Here is a 21,055-nt window from a genome sequence, read left to right as displayed (position 1 = left end):
AACAAGCTGGACTGTCATGATCCCCAGAGGATAAACCGTGGTAACGTTTCTATCAACATTGTAGTTTTTTTGTTTCAACATCAGGCTCGTTCAACCTTTAAATACCAACACTGCCGAAGTTCAGAGAATCCAAAATGTACTTAATAGTATTTTTACCCCTCTGCGGTAAGAGGCTGAAGAATGAAGTGAGGTTGGAGTTTCACCCCATCCATGTAACTCCTGAAACTCTTGAACGAGTTCAAATCTGTGACCTCAAGGTGAGAGGTCAGGTTTTCTAAAAGTCTTCAATTCAGTTTTAATTATATAGCGCCAAATGATAAAGAAAACCCCAACAATCATATCACCACTCATGAGCAAGACCTTTGGTGACAGTGGGAAGGATAAACTCTCTTTTAACAGGAAGAAACTTGCAGCAGATCCAGGCTCAGGGAGGGGCGGGGCTAAAAACCCACTGTGGAAGAGAGCCAGTGATCAATAATTACTCATGATTAGATGCAGAGTGGTGTACGAACACATGAGTGTATGAAGAAAAAACACCCAGCAGACACAAAATGACAAGACGATACATTTTCTTTCGGTAAATGATATTTTTATTGATCTTCACCACACTTTTCCCTTTCAACAATAAATCACTTTTCTATTTGACCTGTTTAAGCGTTTAAAGAGAGATAAAGAGAATATTGCACTTAAAACAAGAGATGGAAGTAAAACCATGAAGCAGAAAAGGAGGGAGAAAACGATCACGAGGCTTTCTTTACAACACAGTGCCTCCTCAGTACCAGGCAGCTTAGCTTCTTAACTAGCATCATTTAAAATAGCATCTCTATGTTAAGTCAGGTCTGTTTTCAGCTATTACGATACAGGAGAACTCAGAAGGTAGGTACACATGCACGCACAAGCAGGGCTCACTGGAAACCAACAGTCTTTATGATTTATGAGTCGTTCCACTGCAGATAAGTATGAATGCCACAGATACTGACTTTTTTAACTTTTGTTTTTTTGCACATGAAAATAGAGCAGTTAGCTGTGTGTGTGTTAAGCTTTGACTGAGAGAAATGTGAGTAACAGGAAGTCCACTATAGATAAAAATGTAGTGACGTGAGCGAACCGAGTCCCTCGTGTCTGGCAGTCTGAGTGGTTTGCTTATATGTGAGTAGTGTGTGATTATAATATTCCTTTACCGCAGGAATGTCAGCGTCACTGAATGACCCGGCAGCGCAGAGAGTTAACGGGAAAGTTTACCCTAGCCAGATGTAGGCTAAATGTAATTATACATAAAATTATATATAACCCTCGACTCCATATCTTTGTCGCTTCTGTAAGTTGTTTGTTGACAGAATGGCAGTCAGACTGTGTCCTGTCATTCAAAGAAAGACATCGCTTTAGCCTGCACACAGCTGATGTGAGGCTACGGTGAGGCCGATCTGGCGAGTGTGACTTGGGTGTACGGTACGATGCGCAGCAAAAACCAAGGCAACCCGGATATCGAAGTCCTCCACGGAGAACGTAAAGGTAATCTGCATCTTCACATTCAAAGTAAATATGAGCCAATGACGCCAGCGTCTGTCGAACACGCGTCGCTAGCTGAGCCGAGGAGACATAGAGGGGAAAATCTGCGTTTTCGTTGCGGATCATAAAGTAGCAACCCTGGTGAGGCCTGTTGGTCCTTACATCTGTTTGATTGTTGGTTTAGTTCCTGGTTAAAATCTATTAAATTGCCCCAAAAAGTATCAAAATATAGAAATCATCATCGATAATACTCGACCAAATCACATCTACGTCTAATATTAAGGTAATGAAGTGCTATCCAAAAATGACCACCAAGCTATGGCCGGAAAAAATTTAATACAAAATCAAATGCAACAAGTTGATTGTAGCTAAATTCAACAAAAAATAAAGAAATTGCACAATTTATGATGGCGAATTAATAAAACAAGTCCAGTTGAAGTCTAGCACACTCCTTTGTGCTTCTTTGAGTGGCAGCTGAAATACTGATTGGGTGCTTTGAAAGGTGCCGTTTTACCCTCACTATGTACAACTCTGACCTTTTGTGCGCTGACAAGAAAACATCAGAGGAGCCAGCGATGTATCGCACACAGGCGTGCCTAACATTTCTACCATCACTTTCTCTTCCCTTCCAGCACAGCAGGACAGAAAGGCACATGTGGGCGACCGTCAACCAGGCGAACGCGCAATCTCTCCTTACAACCACATGTTCCTATCGTTGTAATGGAATACATTCTTTAACACAACCTTTGTATCGACACAGCAACAGGTATGAGGTTACTCTACTCTAATTAGTGCTATTTTCTGTATGTAAAGATATAAATATGTAAATACCAAAGATCAGATGATTCTTTTTAAACTACATCATGACCTCCACCTACAGCTCTCTATGTGACCTCTGTGACGATATGTTGACTGGAAATACACCAAAGACTACAGAAACAAACGCAGACAACTGATTTCTCAAATTCACTGTAGGAAAAACAGTCACTGAGAAACTGAAACAAGTGGTTTTCACTTTGAAAGGACTTTAGAAAGAGCACAAGTCACTACGAGACAGATTATCTTTGAGTATGAGCGTCCCTATAGCTACAGCAAATATACTGAAAAGCCCGAGTGGACCTCTGGGTTTCTGTTTCTCTACGTCAGCGGGAGCCCCGAAGAGACGGAAATGGAAACACAGAGGAAATTCATCACAAACTCTGTTGTGTGGTGATTTACACACTGCCTAGCAGAAAGGAAGGGAATAAAGCGCAAATGAAAATGCCAAATGAACAAATGTGGAGCTAGCGTCTGTGGCGACCCGCCCGTGAATAACGGAGCAGCTGAAAATATCGTAGATCTTCTCCGATACGATAAACGTGATTTGTTTGACTTGCTTGTTGTTGGCTTTAATTGTGCTTCAATTAGAACCTATTCTAAGTATTGTTTTGACAATACAAAGGGGCAAAAATCACTGCGTTATATAAAATAAGGAAAAAATCCGGTTAAGGGACAGAAAATAAAACTCTTCCCTTCACACGACGAAGTATTAAGATTGCAGTGAACAATTAAAAAAACGACTCTGTTATACAAATGGTGATAGCCACAACAACCCTAGAAATAAATAAAAATCTAGAAAACAGAGACAGTTACCCAGATCTGTTTCACACAAATGGACTCAAATACAAATAACTGGGGCAGATACATATTTGCATATCGGGCTATAGAGAAGAGTAAATAAAAACCGATGTAAACTGGGGAGGCCAGTAGGAGAAGAGAGAGGAGACAAACGCTGGATCTTAAAACTCGATCTTGCAAGCTGGGAAAGACTCATCCTGCATGACAACGGTGCTGCTGGAGGCCAGGACCATGATGTTGAGCTCCTGCTGCCTCTCGTGCGTCTGCTGGTACCATTCACGGGTCACCTCAGTGTCGTGGGTGGGGATGAGCGTCACCTGAGAGGGAAACACAAATGAAAGTGCGGAGGTGTAGTCAACAGAACTGAGGGTACCTAGAAGATTTTTAAACTTGGTACACTTTGAAGGATTGTGTTTTTGCTTTGATGCGGTGAGTGCGGTCTAGTTTTAGCAGTACTTGCTATAATGTGAAGTTGTGGTCAAAAGTTCATAAACACTTATCGTAGACATTAATAATGTCTTGGTAATTTGGGGCTTCTTTGAACTGTTCTTTTTCAAGTGTGGAGTGATTGTGCTGCACGCATCTGCAATGACTTTAACAAACAGGAGTTGGGTGGATGTTTGATCGGTCCTCATGGCACAGGCCTGGGTACCATCGTTAGAGGATTGGGTCTGTTGGTTTGAAAACGCATCTTTTTCTCTCCGTTTTGGCGTTCCGTCCACACTGTGATGGCGGACGGCATCGTACAGCATTTGTTTTGTTTGCTCTCAAGCCCTATTAAAGATCAATATCAGTTTGTATATGTTCCAGATAAAACTCGGCACTTTGCCTCGGCACTTTGCCGCGACATTTTGCCGCGACGTCTCAAAGAGCCGGAAAGTAAACAAACGTCAGACGGAAAAGACGTAGGTCAATCATCGTACTTTTCACGCATACGCAGCACGGCAACATAGCGTTTTCAGTGTGGATGAACACGATTGAAAACGATAGTGTGGACGCGGAGCGTTTTTAGACGAAACCGCAGTTTTCCAATTTATCCGGATTAGTGTCGACGTAGCCTAAATAAGCTCTACCAATTCTGCCAGGACAACTAATCGAATATTCAGTCAGGATTATCCCCTGAGCTTGCTGGTGTCTACCAAAACCACTGAGTCAGGAAGCAACTTGCTGAGAAGTAACCAAATATTAGTGTGAGTGTATATGTACTTTTTACCCTCAGCTAACCCAATTATTCTTCTTTAAATGTATTAGAGATTATTAAAGATGTACTGCTGCACCATTCTTCAAACCTGGAAAGACAACAGTTCAATCAATTCAATAAAAGCTTGTAATTACCATGACGTTCATGCCAAGTTTTGACCACAATTGTACAAATTCATGACGTATGTTTACACTCATATAGCTCAGTGATGTCACTTAAGCTGGCAAATGTAATTGTTTTAACCTATTTATGAAGCTAGCAGCTGTAGTAGTATTCAGCTGTTCTAACAGACCGCATGTAAAACATGGCCAAAGCCACCGGAGTTGAGCGTTTTGGTTTGGAAGGACAAAGAGGTAAATGACTCTGATGTCTGATCGTTCATGTTACCCGACAGGAAGTGAATGCAACCACTGAACAGCAGGATCATGGAGAGTATGCTGGCTATCTAGTTTTCGGCCTAGCGCAGATTGTTGTTGTCACCTCTTTGGTTCTGACAGCAATCAGAGATTGTTAAACTTCTGTAGACATCAAACAGGTTTCTGGCACAAAAGAACACTGGCTGATGTCCAACTTAAAGAAATTTGGGCTTAGTGGAAAACAAAAGCATCACCAGCTGCACACCTCAGTACGTAGGTCGAGTAAGAGATTGAGGTGGTCAATAAATGCCACCACAAACCTTTGCGATTTAAAAGTATAAATTATTGTGTTTATATTTTTTTATCAAGTCGATGACCCCAGTATTAACCTTAACCTAGCTCTACATGTTGGAGGTCAGGAAAAAAAGAATAGTTTCTTCTGTGTGTCAATTAGAAAGATTATATTCTTTGTTCCCTAATTGCCAGAACTTGATAGAGAACAATGTATTAAAAACTAACCCTAGGTTAGAGTCAGGGTTAGGGTCATCAGTGATGACTTAAATCGATGGGTTAAAACACACGTAAATAATACCTGTAGGTTTGATCCCCACTGAGCTTTGCCGTCCAACAGTGCATCAAGGACTCCTCGGCTCGGTTCGCCACTCGCTGCATCGTTGCCACTCACCACATAGTATGCAGAACGAATGCGTTTGAAAAACTCTTGGTCCACATTCTTGGCACTGCAGTGGTTGGGAATGTAAGTCAGATCTACATAAATGGATTGGCCGGGAGCAGCCACAGAGCCTGACTTCTGAGAACCTGTGTGGGTAAAGAAGGCCAAACCATTGTTCCCTTTTGTGTTGTGTAAAGAGTTAGGATGTTATGTTTTCAATGACATTTGCTCACCTGAACTGCTTTTGACACCATTAGTCAGCCCTTTGCCAGGGTTGTAGCTTGACCTGGACAGGTCGTCATCTTTGGAGCCCTGTCCATCTGAAAGACGAGACATCCGCGAACTCTTGTCGGCCTCCTTCTTTTTCAGTGACGCACTACGAGGAGACTGCGTCTGTTTGACAGGCATAGGAGACCGCTTGCGCCTAGCTGGTGATCCTGATTTGGTTTTGCCTGCCGTCTTCTTTAAGCTCTTAGTTTTTGGCTCTTTCTTCAGGGAGCCGTTGTCTAAAGAGTTGGGATCCACCATGCAAACGTCTGGCCGTGGGGGGTGTGGGGAAGGATCCATGAGGGGAGCAGGAGAAGGATCGTGGCTCCTCCTGGAGGTAAAGTGGTGGCTGCCTCCTCCTAGGGCAGCTTTATCAACTGGCATGTAGTCAGCATCCTCATCTGAGTCCATGTTGCCTTCACCGGTAGCTGAAGGGTATTCTTCACTGCCCGGGGGTGCATCCGAATCTGACTGGGAGGCCAGAGACTCGCTGACCGAGGTGGGTGGAGTGTCCTCCGTGGCCAAGCCTAATCCTGCTGACATCCCACCAGTTTGGTGCAGAGAGCTGCTGTCCCTGCTGTGGGATTGGTGTTGATGGGCGTGTTTGTGAGCCCTTCTCTTGACTGAGAGGTCGTGCTCATCACCCTCCTGCGACTGATCACTTCTGCGGCCTTGCTCCTCATCGTCCTCGTCGCTGGAGAGTTGCCGCATGCAGGGGTTGATGAAGGAAGGTGAGAGGTCTTCTTTGCGTTGCCTGTACTCAGAAGACGAATATCCGGGAGAGGAGCGGCTCGTATAGGAGGAGGTGGCTCCTATGGGTGCATCCCGATCGCTGTCGTCATCGTCGTCCTCGTCGTCCTGCCCTCCCCGGCTGCACTCCTCCCCGTAGAACGGTGAACGGAACGGCTGATCAGTTGAGGAGAGTGAGAGCGGGCGGGCAGGATGCTCTGGCTCCATCTCGCACTCTTCTTCAAATTCATCATCGTGACGGTAATGAGGGGGAGAGTCTCCTGGCACCATTCCCATCTGGGATTTTGGCATTTCCCACTCATAGGAGCTTCTTACATAACCTGCTGCTCCCTCGTGTGACACCAGCTTGGCTGAGCCTAAAGCTGCACCAGTTACTGCTGCTGCAGGTGGGAGCATGGAACTCGTGCTGACCTCCGTGGGCCCGTTCACTGTGTCCGGCTTGCTGGTCTGAAGCGTTGAGGGAGTGTAGGAGCCAAGAACATCTGGAAGCACATCTCCTGGCTTTTCAGCGATGGGTGGAGCAACAGGCTTGTCAGAAAATAAAAGGCTACTAGCCAGGCCACTAGAAGGAGACCTCCGAGTCATCTCACGCATATACGCTTCCTCATCCTCTTCTTCGCTGCTTTCGGTCTCCTCAAAGTAATGTTTGCCTTCTATGTCTGGCCGAGGCGAGGACGTGACGCCAAACAGAGCAGCACTAGCTGCCTCCTTGTCCTTGGAGAACTCTGAAAGTTGAGAGAATGGTGATGCTGCTGTGGCCCCAAATCCTACAGCTGTGTCCAGCTGGGACCCTTCAGACCACTCAGGCTTAGAGAAACACTCAGGTTGAGAGACTTTATCTGTTAGTCCACCTAATGAAGTCATGTGCTTGTCATCAGTAAAGGTACTGGGCGAGAGGGAGGGGAATGATTTAACCTCTTCAAAAGGACTGAGAGGTGAGAAGCGGGCCAAACCGGAGGTAGTCTCAGCTGCGCTCGTAGCTGTAATTTGTTTCTCACTCACTTCTAAATAGTCATCTTTTGCGACAGCGGAGCTGGAGAATGGAGAATCCGTAACGGGCGAGTGTTCATCTTTGAAGGAGGAGTACTCAAAGAGAGGCTCGGCTGAGGCAGGTGTCTCCAGCTCCTCTCCGAACTGACGGCTGGTGGACAGAGACCCCGAGGTGGAGGAGGAGTAGCTGTAGGCCGAAGAGGAGGAGAACCCAGGGGCAGCGGTGGTTGTTGTGTACTGGAAGCTTGTGTCCAGCGATTTCTTACTCAGAAGATCTGGTGTCTTTTGTTTCTCAAAATCAGAATCAGCTCTGTCGTTCTGGTAATAGTTGCCGTCTGTTGATTTCAAGGTGAAGTTCTCTCCTGCTTTGTCTGAGCTTTGACTGGACACAAACGTCTCCTTCTCGTCACTTCCGCTGCTGTATTCAAATCCTGATGAGTAGCTAGAGAAACCTGCAGCCCCTAAATCCAGTGGTTTTCCACTTAGCGATGACGAGTCGGCCTTGGTTTTATCTTCGACCGTTGTGAGGGAGCTCGAACTGCTTCCTGTAATAACCGACTTCCCCTGACCGCTGTTACCATATCCAGCCATGGAAACCATGAACTCAGGCTTGTCTTGGTCAAGCGTTTCACTGATCAGACTTTTCACTTCCTTTTCAGATTTCTCTTTGGCACCTTTCTCAATATCAGAATCAACAGCACCTTCGTCCTCTTCCTCCTCCTCTTCGTCATCTTCCTCTTCATCGTCGTCATCAACAATATCATCATCATAGTCCTCCTCGTCTCTCGCCGTTAGCTTTCGCATATCAATCTCCAAGCACGCACCTTTCTCGTTGTAGGCCGAGGCAGCTAGCTTGTCTACACCCGACGCTGAGGCCTGTGTGCTGTCAGTCGGGACTCTGACGTCCTTTTCTGATGACAAAGAAGTGGTCCATGCCTCAGGTCTGTCAGCCATTGAAGGGAATCGACTACTTTCACTGTGTTTAGATGTCTCCTTTTCTTTCAGCTCTTTTTCGAATTGAGCTGTAGCTGGAGTGCTCTTGGAGTCTAGCCACGATGAGGACTCTTTTCCATAAGAAACAGCAAATCCCTCGTTTTCTGACATCTTATCCCTGACTGTGAAGGGAGGCTCATGTTTTAGCAGATCTGCGCTGTCCTTTGCTACGTCTTTCTCCACCTTAAGGACCTCTAAGGACTCCTGACGAAATGAGTCAGAGTCAATTGAGCTTGTCTTGCTGTCGTAAATGTCACCATAAGAGAACGTTTTGCCATGCACATAGGGAGTGTCTTGTCTTACATATGAGGCCTTTACTTTACCCTCCTTCTCGGGAAACTCGTACAGGTTGAACTGAACACTTTTTTCAGGCTCTTTAATAGTGATATCTGCTTTTTCTGCGCTGTCTTTTGTAATGTCAGCTTCAGCGCGATCACTCAAAACGGGCTGAGACCCTACCCTAACTGGAAAGTCGTCATCTTTTTCATCTTTGTTCGAATACGTCACGTGAGGTTTGGGTTTCTCCTCTGTGGCAAAGGCCACATTTGTTTTGCCTGAGCTCACAACTTCCTTTTGAGTTCCTGCAGATTTTGCATCAAAACTAAAGTCATCATCCAAGAAGCAACCCTCTTTGGCCTCCATAAGCTTTGCCTTGACGGTAGGCTGTAGATCCTTTTTGGCATAATAATCGTCATCATCCTCCTCATCAGATTCTTCAGATGCTTCAAACATGGTCTTGTCACCTGACACACCAATGAAGGAGGTATTGTCTGAGATGGTGACTGATTTCTCTGTTTTCTGGATGTCAGCTTTCGTGCTGGTCAGTGCCTCGTCTCTGTCTTCTGTCCTAAAGGGCTTCTCCTCCGTTGGAGAGTAGCCGCTGCTGGTAGGCACAGACTGTGTGGGTGATGCAAGTTTCATGGTGCTATCGTCCGGACTTAGGCATCTTTCCTCACTCTCCTGCCTGGAGTGGGACTCTAGCCCTGGGGAGAATGATGAAGGAGGGGGTGATACAGGCTTTATTTCAACACCAGTCTTAAACCCCTCTGCAATGAAGAGGTTTCCTTTGACAGACTGTGAGGGTGAGTACTGTGTAGTGGAGAAGGGAGGAGGAGAAAAAGTGGACGAGGGTGATTTCTCCTTCTCCTGGAGCATCATGGAGGCTGCATGTTCGTAGCCCTCTTGAAGTTTACCCAGAGGGATGTCAACGTTTGGGGTCTGGTCCTCATCCTCATCCTCGTCATCATCTTCTTCATCCTGGACTGATGGGACATTCACTTCTCCCTCGATCTCAGGGATGTGGGGCTGATACTCATCAGAGGAAGGAGACTTAAAACACTTGTCATCCTCTAGAGAGGAGGTGGGTGAGATGGTTCCTGCTGAGTGGAGATAGTCCTTCCCTTGGGCAGCCTCTGCACGTGAGGGGATGCTGTTGATGGTATCCAGCATGAGAGAGTTCCGCCCAGCCTCCTCGGTCTGGGGCGCTGTCACGGAGGCAACGGACTGGTCTTCAGCTACAGATGTGGCAAAGGATGACAGTTTGTCATATTCTGTGATGGATGTGGCTGAGGAGATGTGCTCCTCTTCAGCAAGAGGAGCAGCAATGATGGTGGGGTAAGGTGCAAGCTCAGGTTCGGGACCTCCCATAAAGGCTTTGGGTTTGACATCGGCAACGTCAGATATAGCGGAGCTCTTCATCTCCTTTATACCGTGCATCAAATCAAAGGTGCCGGGAACGTCGGGAACAGAGATGTCATAAGAGCCCACATCATAGTGCAGCTGTGGAATCCTGTCCTCAGTATCCTCGTGGATCTCCTCATCAGAGATGGTCTGTTCAGTCTCAGAGTATCCGGGTATGGTTTCATCTTGGATAAAAGAGAACTGCTCTGAGGCAGAGGCTGCTATTGCCTGTGCAGTTGGTAACGGTTTTTGCGATGGCTTGGTGTCCCACTCCTTTGCATATTCCTTTTTCACCTCCTCAGTTTTATACTTCAGGACTTCATCGTCTTCTGTCCCTTCAAGTTCAGCTTTCTCGATTACATCACCCTCTTCCTCTGAGCTCTCGCTCTTCTTCGATCTATCTTTTACATTATCCTTTATGGAGTATTTATCATATTTCTCCATTTTCTCCTCTTCGTACTTTTTATTGGAACCATCATCGCCGTAGTTCTTCTTTTGAGTAGCCGCCACCACCTGTTCTTCCTGTTTGACTGGAGATTTGGGCAAAGCAGACTTTGTCTCAGTGGTTGAGGCTGTGACTTTTTCCGCAGGGAAAACTAAGGAAGAAACTTTAGCGTCAGAGTGCACTGTTAGCTCAGGCATGACATCGTTCTGGATCGGTTCTGTCTTGTGTTTGGACAGCTCCTCTTGTTTCAATGCCTCAAAGTCCTCAGTGAGGTCTTCGGGTGAGGACACAATGGATCTGTCAGCCAGAGCTGCTGCCTCAACCTCTTCAGGCACATTCTTTAAAACTGGTTTTTTCTCATTCACTTCCTCCTTCACTGCTTTATTTTTGTCGCTTTTAGGTTTAGCCTGAGTCTTGGCCTTGTGCAAAGTTTTCCTCACCTCAGGGGTTAATGGTTTCAGGTCTGGTTTTGTGATTTTTCTCAGTTCAGGTTTACTTGGATCTTTCTTTTTGTCCTCCTTGGCTTTGCTTTCTTTCTTCTCCTCCTTTCGTATGTTCTCGTCTTTCTTTACCTCGCGTTTCTCTTTCTTCATTTCTTTTTTCTCTTTGTCTTTTTTCTCATCCATCTTTGATGCTTTCTCTTGCTTGGCAGCTTTTTCCTTTGATATTTTCTTTTTTTCCGTTTTGTTAACTCCAGGGGCTACTTCACTGTTTTTCTGTTGTTTGGTGGCTTTTAGACTTTCACTTTTGGGTTTCTTTTCTTCTTTCTTTTCAGCCTTATTTTCTTTGCCGGTATCGCTCTTTGACTCTTCCTCCGGTCCACTGGCTTCTTTCTTAGTTGTTTTCGAATGTGGTTTGGGCGAAGATTTCAGACTCTCTTTGCTATCAGTTCTTGATCTTATTTTGGTCTGTTTTATGATGGGAGGTGGTGGGCCGGATGATATGTCTTTTTGGGTAGCCACTGGGTATCGCAGAAAGTCCAGGTGCTTTAGTTTCTCTAGGCCTTCAAATATTTTATTCTGTGGTGCATTTCCTGGGAAAAGCACACGGACTATCTTTTCTGTTGGACGATGAGGAATCCACACGATGAGAGCTGTGACTGACGTTAAATAGGGGACCGATATTTCTCCTTCTTTTCCGTTCGGCATCATGATTCCTGTCTTGGCCTTGCTGTTTCCGGCCCATTTCTGCATTAGAAACTGCATCTCTTTGCTTTCTTTTACAGGGTTTAGAACATACATTTCTAACCTTCCCACACCAAGCTTGTGGAACAGTGTGATAGGTTCAATCGTGTTGCTTACTACCCTATGAAGAGGCTCTGGTGTGATGCCGAGCTTGTTGAGGTACTGCAGTGTCAGAGATGCTTCCTCAATGCTTCGCTTTACCTTAAGGGTGGACTCGGGCATCCGCAGCTTCTCCGGGACATTGAAAAACACAATCCCGAGCTCGGGGGAAATAAGGTTCTTCATCCAGTCACCGCTGCTGCTGGAGCCAGAGTCTTGGTTCTTCTCTTCCTCCTGCTCAGCAATCTTTCGCTGGAACAGCCCATTGATGCCAGGGAGGTTATCTGCGCCAATATGGGTAAGCAGGACAGAGTCGATCCTGTCCAGGTGCCGAACCAGCTTCCAGAAGCAGGACTTCCGCTCAGACCCACCGTCCACCAGGATGTTGAATCCATTGACAGCAAACAGAGCAGAGTCTCCCCTGCCTCCAGGGAAGATGTAGCAGCAGGGTTTGGACAGCTTCAGAAACCCACCAGAGGTTGGGGGCTCCAGAAGGTCAAAGGGTGATGGCACATCTACTGTCTCTGCAACATACTCTGTAAACTCTGTGACTCCATCCATGTTGGGGAGGTGGGGTTCGGGGTTCAGGCGGTATTCCAGAAGATTTAGGAGTGACTGCTGCTCCTGGCTTTGGCCCAGGGAGCTCCAGCCCCCTTCTCCCTGACAGGAAACGGTAAGCTTCGACGGTTTCTCAGAAGAGGCCCTGGACAGGACTTCAATCACCTTCAATCAAACACAGGAAGAGGGAAACATGACCCAAAATCATTTTTATAGTTCCACGTTGATCTATACACGCTAGGGGTGCAACGATACTCGTATCGATATTGAACCGTTCGATACAGTGCTTTCGGTTCGGTACGCATATGTATCGAACAATACAACATTTTTAATTTATTTTATCAACTTTCCTTCTGACGGTGCTGTCTGTGTTGAGCGCTCAGTGGATCTGCGCTCGACAGTGCAGCCTAGGCGGAGTAGTCGAACGCAGATTCACTGAGCGCAGGGCAAGCTAGCGAGACAGAAGTTAAGCTCTCCTTGCAACATGGCAAATTGAACCTCCCCCACCCTCATTCAGATCTGGCGTTTGGAACTAATTTGGTTTTCATGTGACGTATGAGCCTGAAGGTAAGCGCGTCATGGACTAAAGTAAAACAGTATGTTGGATGTGCCAGCAATGTTCAATTACATGGGTGGGAGCTAGTGTGTTAGCGCAGTTAGCTCGTTAACGTGTTGGCCGTCCAGCCCCACGCACGGGGCGATCCGTGGTAGCTCGTTAACGGAGATTTGCCGTGTTGTGGCGTTAACGTCATTTCAACGAGATTTACGCTGACAGCACTAGTGGGAACACAACGAATATGACTGCACATTTACTCCGACATCATCCTAGTGCAAAGACACGCGGAAGCAGACAAAAACAAGCACGCATGCTACAAACTTTACGAGTCATTTAGACAGCCGTTAGTACATGATTCTCCTTATGGGGACCTGATATGTTTAATATGCTGCTGAGAATATAGCCCAGAAGAAGCGTATAGTATAGCTTTTATTTTGGAAAGAGCCATTTCTCTGTAATAAACTCTCTTTTCCAAAGATGAGTGATTCCTCAATCAGATACAGGGCTCGCAAAATCAAAATTTTTCCAGTCGGGCTGCCCTGCCCTGCCCGTCGGCCTATCGTAGGAAGGAAAAATATATGTCAATGCTTTTGCATTCTTTCGGAAATGTAGCTGGGTAATTATGTCATTGGCATCGGTGAGCCACTGTCAATATTTGACATATTGAAATCGCGTTTGAATTTGCGCTTGTTTTTTGCTTTCACTTTGCAATCGCAAAAACTGTGTATAGAGAGCGACAGCACTGATTGGTGAGTGATGATAATTTGCGCACCAATTCCTCTGACATCGTCTTATCAATTGTTAGCTTACTATGCAAACATGACAAGTGAAATCTCCCGCAGCTTAAACATGTGAGAGGTTGATCACGCAGAGAATCGCTGAGCGTTATGTGAGTGCCTGTGTAAAAGCAGCAGGATATATATTTTAGTTCTGCTGAGCCAAATAAGACAGGTCAGGGTGAAGAAGTGACAAAACGGAAAAGTTATGAAAAATCAGACTATAAGGCAAAAAGAAAGTGCAGCTTTATGGTTTCATGGACAAAAGAATTTCTGTGGCTGCAATATGACGAGCTAAATAACCAGGGCTGCACATAAGTGGTCCGCAGGTGCGCATTCGCTGTCAAAATAAAAAACGCGACAAGATAAGAAGTTGCAACGCGTGTTTGCATACATAAGATTTTCTGGAGGAGGACAGACATTTGTTTAGAACTCTTAAAGATGTCGAAGAAGCTCCTTTAAGCAATTACTGTGATGTTCCTCCACCTCCAAAGAAATGTCAGAAGGAGTCCGAACCACAAAAGAAGCGCGTATTCTCGGAAAAGTGGTTGCAGGAGGTGAGCTGGCTTCAAACAAATGATGAACGCACAGATGTGGTGCAGAATGTGCTGTGAAAATTTAATAAATGACAAATTAAAAAGGCATGAACATTTTTTTTTGTATCGAAAAAATATCGAACCGTGACACCAAAGTATCGAACCGAACCGAACCGTGAATTTTGTGTATCGTTGCACCCCTAATACACGCATACACTGAAACAAAGTATTTAGAGTGAACGCACATGCAGCTTACTTCAGGGTTGGAGATGATGTCGGAGAAATGTTGCCAGGTGAAGGCTCCACTTTGCAGTTGGATGTCACCGCCTTGCTCAGAGCTCTGGCCGCTCAGGATCAGCAACTTATTTGCAGCAGAGTCGGTGATCAGTGAGCTAGTCTAGGCAGAGGATAGTAATACGACTGTAACAACAACTGATATATTTAGAATACTATATCATCAATAATCTACCAGAAATACAAACAAAATAGTCAAATGGCAGCACATAAAGATGATGAAAAATCTTTCAGTACCCAAACATGTGGTGGACTGATTCAAAGCTGCAGACATCCAAACACTTATAGGATCATTTTGTCCCACATGTACCTGCAATTCCAACTTTCTGTGTGTGAAAAGAAGCCAATCAGACACGGGGGAAAGAAGGAAAGCTAGCCTTAAAGGGACAGGACCTAAAACGGCACCTTTAGGATGAACTGAAAGGGTGCGTCACGGCCTAGCCTGTACCAGAAACACAATCTACTTGTGCACAAAAGGCTCCTTGTTTTCTTTTTCTTTCATAAGTAACGGATAGCAGATGACTGCTGTGCTCCTGGACTACCAGGGTCAACTGCTGCTGATAAGCAAAGGAAAGAAAAATGCTTTACAGATGTTTGTTAAGTAATTCAGGCAGGACGATTACAAAATAATTAAATGTTCTTTATTTTCTTAATAAATGGATATTTTTCTTTTTGTGAATAATCGATATAAAATATATTCAATATTATTCCTTTTTGTCTATGGAGCTAACAAGTCATCATACAAAGCTGCTTAAATGTAGAACAGAGTAGCCTACATGGAGCTGGAAATGAGTAAAATAGCTGCAGTTTGTCCTCTGTGTGATGAATGGAACGCTAAATATGTCCAATCAAAATAGCTGCTCTAACAAAATGAGTTTAAGAAAAAAAGGTCAGTCGGGCTGCAAAAACTCCTGCTCCTTTTTACAAATCTAAATGTAGCAGTTTAAAAATGAGCGCCTGTCACTTAACACCCAAAATAGAATGTTTGAAAAAGTATTTTCTATTTCTGCAACAAACAGGACCCATTTTAGGCACATTTAAAGTCTCGATTTAGTCATAAGTAGCTGAGAAGCTGAGAAGCTGAGATTCCGGAGGCCTAAGGAAAATGGTTAAAAGGAGAATAAACACACAAAACTGTGAGTTTCTTGGGCAGCTTGAGGGACCAGCTGTTTCAGTCCTGTAGATGTAGACTTGGCAGTAGTTCCACATTGATCTACAGATGCAAGTTACTCGTCAAGGACTAATTAAATGTTTATAGTGACTAATTAAAGCTATGAGGTCGACCTGTGTAAACAAAAATAGTATGAAAGTTGTTATCTGCAGTCAAAGACAGATAACATAGAGTATGAACACACTGTCTGTGACTCACACTGTGGTCCTTCAGCAGACAAAGTGTACTGATGCTAATCAGAGAAGCCTGGGACAGGCATGGACCTCCGACTCTGGGATCCCTGGTGAACAGCAGGTATTGCTACGGTCTTCATAAGACAAACTGAACTCAGATCACATTGAACACTTTGGCCCAGAACTCCTCAGTGTGACTTAAATGAAAAAACTTTTCCAAATAGGAACCAAACACTTTGATCATCGCCACGCACTTGTTTCCTGTATGCTATCTGAATGTGACTCACCTCTGAAACAGCAGTTTCCTCTGATGGGTTCACCAACACAACTGTCTGGAGGACATCACTCTGATACTGGAGAATTCGCTGGCCTGCAGGAACAGATACATAAAAACTTAAAAGGTCTTCTGATGACCAGGCGGGAACAAGAAGCAAACCATCAGCTGATTAAAGCCAAACAGATTAGATTTTCTGGTACAATACAAGTGCAGAGTCTCACATGTACCTCTGTCAAGTAAATATTAGGACTGTAGAGCATCCGTAACTCTGGATGATAAGCATGGCAATGCAAGTTAATATTTAAGAGCATTTCTATGTATTTATTGAGTTTTAAACTTTATACTGACACCATCATTAAACAAAACAAAACCAACATAACAGGACAAAACAAAATAGACAAAACAAAATAAAACAAACAACCCGGCTCAAGAATACAAATAAATAAATGGAAAATCCAGACACTTTGATTATGAGATACAATTAACAATACACATATGTAAAATAGCAGTGACATGCTTGCATTATACCAGGGCCTGTGAGAAAATAGCAGAAACCGACATACGCCATAAATGGGTCCCATATTTTATGAAACTTTTTGTCCCTACTATGTAACTTGCATATTAAGAAATCTAGTGACATATATTCCAGTACCGTCCGGTGCCACTGAGTCTTAGATGGGGCCGTGTCCGTGATCCAGTTCAAAAGGACACATTTCCTTGCACAGAATGTTAACAGTGCGTAGAGCTGCTTTCCAAACTTCCCCCTGATTTTGTCGTTTGCCACTCCAAGTAGCATACACAATGGGTTGCATTCAGTGTCAGTGGTGAAGATCTTATCCAGTTCACACTTTATGACAAACCAAAATTGTTGTATTTTCCGGCAGGACCATAGACAGTGCGTGAGGTTGCCCACCTCTATTTTACATTTAGGGCACAGCGGAGAAAGGTCTGAATTGTATTTATGGCATTGAGAAGGTGATATGCGAGCGCTGTGTAAAATTTTAATTTGGATTGCCTTTACTTTATTACAGATGCTCAGAGATTTAGCATTCTCCCAGACTTTGTCCCATATCTCGTCACTAATCTCTATATGTAATTCCTTTTCCCAAATAAGTTGTGTCCATGACCCCAAATTCTGTTAACAGGCCATAAATTTTTTTTATAGAAGTTCTAAGATTTGGCTGAAATATCTGCTTTTCACAGTTAGAGACGGTTTGATTAGAAAGTATTGTTGTAGCCCTTTGGATGTGGTCCCTCACTTGTAAATATCTAAAGAAGTCCTATGAATGTTGTATTTATCGATTAGCTGGTCAAAGGATATAAGGTTAGACCCGTCCATTCAGTCAGAAAAGGTAGAAATACCATTCGCAGCCCAGTTCCGAAAGCCGGGGTCAGTGGTTCCAGACAAAAAGAGAGGATAATCGGATAAGGGAGTGAAAAGAGATGTTAGGTGAGACCTTCCTTCTAGTTTTTGAACCATTCGCCAAGCTCTAACAGTAGATAATGTAAGTAGGTTGCTACAGAACATCCTTAAGGTCTTGAGTTTTCCCACAAAAAGCAAATTTTTCAAAGGGAAGCTGGACATGGAGCTCTCAATATCCAACCAGACAGGAGAAGGCTGTTGTACCCAATCAGCAGCTATACGCATATGGGTGCTCAGCTGATACTTCCTTATATCTGGGAAATCAAGGCCCCCCTTTGAGGATGGAAGACATAACATGGATATTTTAAGACGAGGTTTCCTCCCTGCCCAAACAAAGGAGCTAAACCAGCCATTTAGAGTTTGGATAGTTTTGTGTGGGAAGAGGGTCGGCACCATCTGTATTGGGTAAAGTAGCCTGGGTATAATGTTCATTTTCAGAAGAGTGATAACGCTGGACAGTTACATCATTATACTGTAGCTCATAATCAAAGTCTCTGTGGAGAATATGGGTGGGATTTTTACTTCTGAAATCTCGCTATTGACATCAGAGCATTTACACACGTATCAAAAAGAATATTTAAACACAAAACAAGTAAAAAGAGTGAAAGTTAGAGAACAGTTTGTAGTTCTGTAAATGAAGTCAGTGTACAGCTGAGAGTAGCAGAAGGCTTTTCTCAGAGTTTGTTCCAAAGCCCAGATATGCTAACATGCTGTCATGCTAGGAAATGCTATCGTGTTAGCAAGTTAGCATTTTCTAACACAGCTACATGTATATCAGCTGAGACTGCTGGAAATGTAATTGGTTGGGAACATACAGGCTCATACATCAAAGCACTGCATGAATATAGAGTCAATATCAACCTTCTTTACTAATATCTGCAAATAAAATGGCATTCGGTGATATCAGTGGGCAGTTTATCTGTTGTGTCCCATCAACAGGCTAAAGGTTTGAAGATGAAGAGATGAAATAATAATAATAATAATGGACTGCATTTATATAGCGCTTTTCGAGACGCTCAAAGCGGTTTACAATTCCACTATTCATTCACTCTCACATTCACACACTGGTGGAGGCAGCTACAGTTGTAGCCACAGCTGCCCTGGGGCAGACTGACAGAGGCGAGGCTGCCATATCGCGCCATCGGCCCCTCTGGCCATCACCAGCAGGCGGTAGGTGAAGTGTCTTGCCCAAGGACACAACGACCAGGACAGACAGAGCTCGATCGAACCGGCAACCTTCCGGTTACAAGATAAGCTTCCCAACCCCCTGAACCACGGTCACCCCTGAACTATGGTCGGGGTGACCCCAGTTGGGGGGACGACCGAACTGAAACACTTATTATTACATTACATCTGCATCAAACACTGCGACAAAACTGAGTAAAATGTGTCAGAATGGAGCAAAGTACTAGTGATAATATAATGTCCTGCTTTCAACATTTGCAGCAACAATCCTTAACATCCTCAGCTCCGCCCTCTGTTTTCCACACTGGGTTTTTTCTTCACTGCCACTAACTAAAGCCCTGATGACAGAGGGGTGGGGGTTCAATCCTACATCTTTCTCATGTACAATCACAACAATATTGCCGGAAAAAAAATCCACAGCCACAAGTCTTACTGTTGCTATGGGCACGCTTCACTGTCTCCTGCTGCTGAGTTACACTGACCCAGTCTTGGCTGAGGGAGACGCATTGCAGCATTTCTGTGAGAGGGAGGGGAGGCTCGCATTGCACACTAGCATGCAAGCAGCATTACACAGTATAGGAGGTAAAAGCCAGTGACAGAGCATCAGCAGTATGATAACCATGTAGGCGGTTCGGCCACGAGAATCTATATTTAGCACAAAAGATTCTCCTCAACCTTGAAAACGTGAAGGAGGTGGCACTGGCTATTAATGGGTCCTTTCCCTGCTGGAAAGGGAAGGTTAGTGAGGGTGGGGGGTGGGGGGGAGCACTCGAGGAGAAAATGACATGCCTTAATGTTATAAGGATGCACGGAGGGTCAGAGATAATCCATCGACACGTTCAAGTCGTAGTCAGGAGCAAACTAACAGCTAGTGTCATGTCTGCTCAGTAAACACATGTGCTCCAGCTTTTCACATAATGTCAAACCTGTGAACAATCTGCATTTGCTCAGCTGCTGATCAAGCAAGCAGAGTGTAAAAGCACCAAAGCAGGGTCATCAAGAGCATCGCATTTTAATGAACCAACTGGTGCTGAAAGAACAATCAAAGATCATATTTCTATTCTTGTTTTATATCATGTTCAGTATGAATAAGAGAGAATGTAGGCTCTTTGATTTTCAAGAGATCCACAACTGTGCACGTATTTTATTGACATGAAATCTACCAAAATAGATCTATAAACATTTGAACTGCAACACTTTCTGAATTTCAAGTCTTTAATTGAAGTCACCACAGGCATTCGAACAGTTTAATAATCCTGGCTGAATCACTGTGAGCCTCTTAGAGCTTTGTTTGCTCACATTCAGCATGCAGCTGTGACGGAAACTGTCCAAAAAACTGTTTTTCAGTCTTTTATTTAATTAACACTGCTGAACATCTGTGTATGTTCTCAGTCATCCAGGTCATCCGTTTCTTCCCAAGCTCCTGAGACTGCTGAACATCTCTAACTGATTGATTTACACAGCTGAGAAGTCTGTCACCTGTTTATCCCAAATTTGGGAACCTCCCAGTGAATTTGTAGCCTGGTGTACCTCCACACTGTGCCGAGGCAAACTTGTTAGGCATTTTCTTTTTTTCTTTCAGTGTAATGGCTGCAATGCATCAAGGTAAAGGTGGGACAGGCCAATATCGACCTTCATCTTATACTCTGCTCTCGACCTGGGTCCTGCACAGAATCCTGCGGTGGGTAGGTGCCCTCAAGGAGGTTGCTAAATAAATCTGAATGGATTAAGTGCTATTATCTAACTGAGGGTTGTGGGGGGGCTGGAAATGATCCCAGCTGGGATAGAGGTGAGTATATGTCTTTGTTCTGTGGAGGAAGCCAGAGTGTCCGGACAAAACAAGCAAACATATACGTCCCGGCCAGATGGCGGATTCAAACCCACGACCTTTCTGATGTGAGCTAACAGTGCCACTTCGCTTCTTATGTGTTTTTCTATTTCACATCTCTAACATCAGAATCAGAATCAGAATATTTTATTGATCCTTAGGAGAAATTCTCTTTCGTTACAGTGCTAGACAAACATTAACAAAGACAGACAATACACTAACTAAGAATAGCACAATATATACAGGCATATATATACATAAAGTCACTTATTAATAAATAGCTGAAAAAGGAAGAACATGTGCAAAAAGGGTGTAGCTGTTGCAGTAAACCGTGTGTTAAGTGGATGCGTTGTACAGGGAGCCACAGGCAGGAATGATTTCCTGTGTCGTTCAGTGGTGCTTTTCGGTACTCTCAGTCTCTCACTGAACGTGCTCCTGTGACTGACCAGCATGTCATGGAGTGGGTGGGAGGTGTTATCCAACATTGTCTTTATCTTGGACAACATCCGCCTCT

General features: G+C 44.4%; 1 protein-coding gene across 2 annotated transcripts in view; it reads right to left on the bottom strand.

Moving 5' to 3' along the window:
- Positions 1-567: 567 nt before the first annotated feature.
- map1aa (microtubule-associated protein 1Aa) overlaps positions 568-21,055 on the bottom strand; it is a 56,835-nt gene continuing 36,347 nt past the window's right edge. For both annotated transcript variants that reach the window (XM_085165421.1, XM_085165491.1), the window contains 5 exons: positions 16,116-16,198; positions 14,447-14,587; positions 5,590-12,487; positions 5,276-5,502; positions 568-3,443 (listed from right to left, as the gene is read on the bottom strand). In XM_085165421.1, coding sequence (XP_085021547.1) covers positions 3,288-3,443; positions 5,276-5,502; positions 5,590-12,487; positions 14,447-14,587; positions 16,116-16,198 — 7,505 coding nt within the window. In that variant the 3' untranslated portion in view covers positions 568-3,287. The remainder of the gene's footprint in view (positions 3,444-5,275; positions 5,503-5,589; positions 12,488-14,446; positions 14,588-16,115; positions 16,199-21,055) is intronic.

Source organism: Neolamprologus multifasciatus, chromosome 1, assembly GCF_963576455.1.
Source record: "Neolamprologus multifasciatus chromosome 1, fNeoMul1.2, whole genome shotgun sequence".
In the NCBI taxonomy this organism is placed as follows: domain Eukaryota; kingdom Metazoa; phylum Chordata; class Actinopteri; order Cichliformes; family Cichlidae; genus Neolamprologus; species Neolamprologus multifasciatus.
Note: the sequence above shows the minus strand (reverse complement) of the source record. Positions and strands in the feature narration are given on the sequence as shown.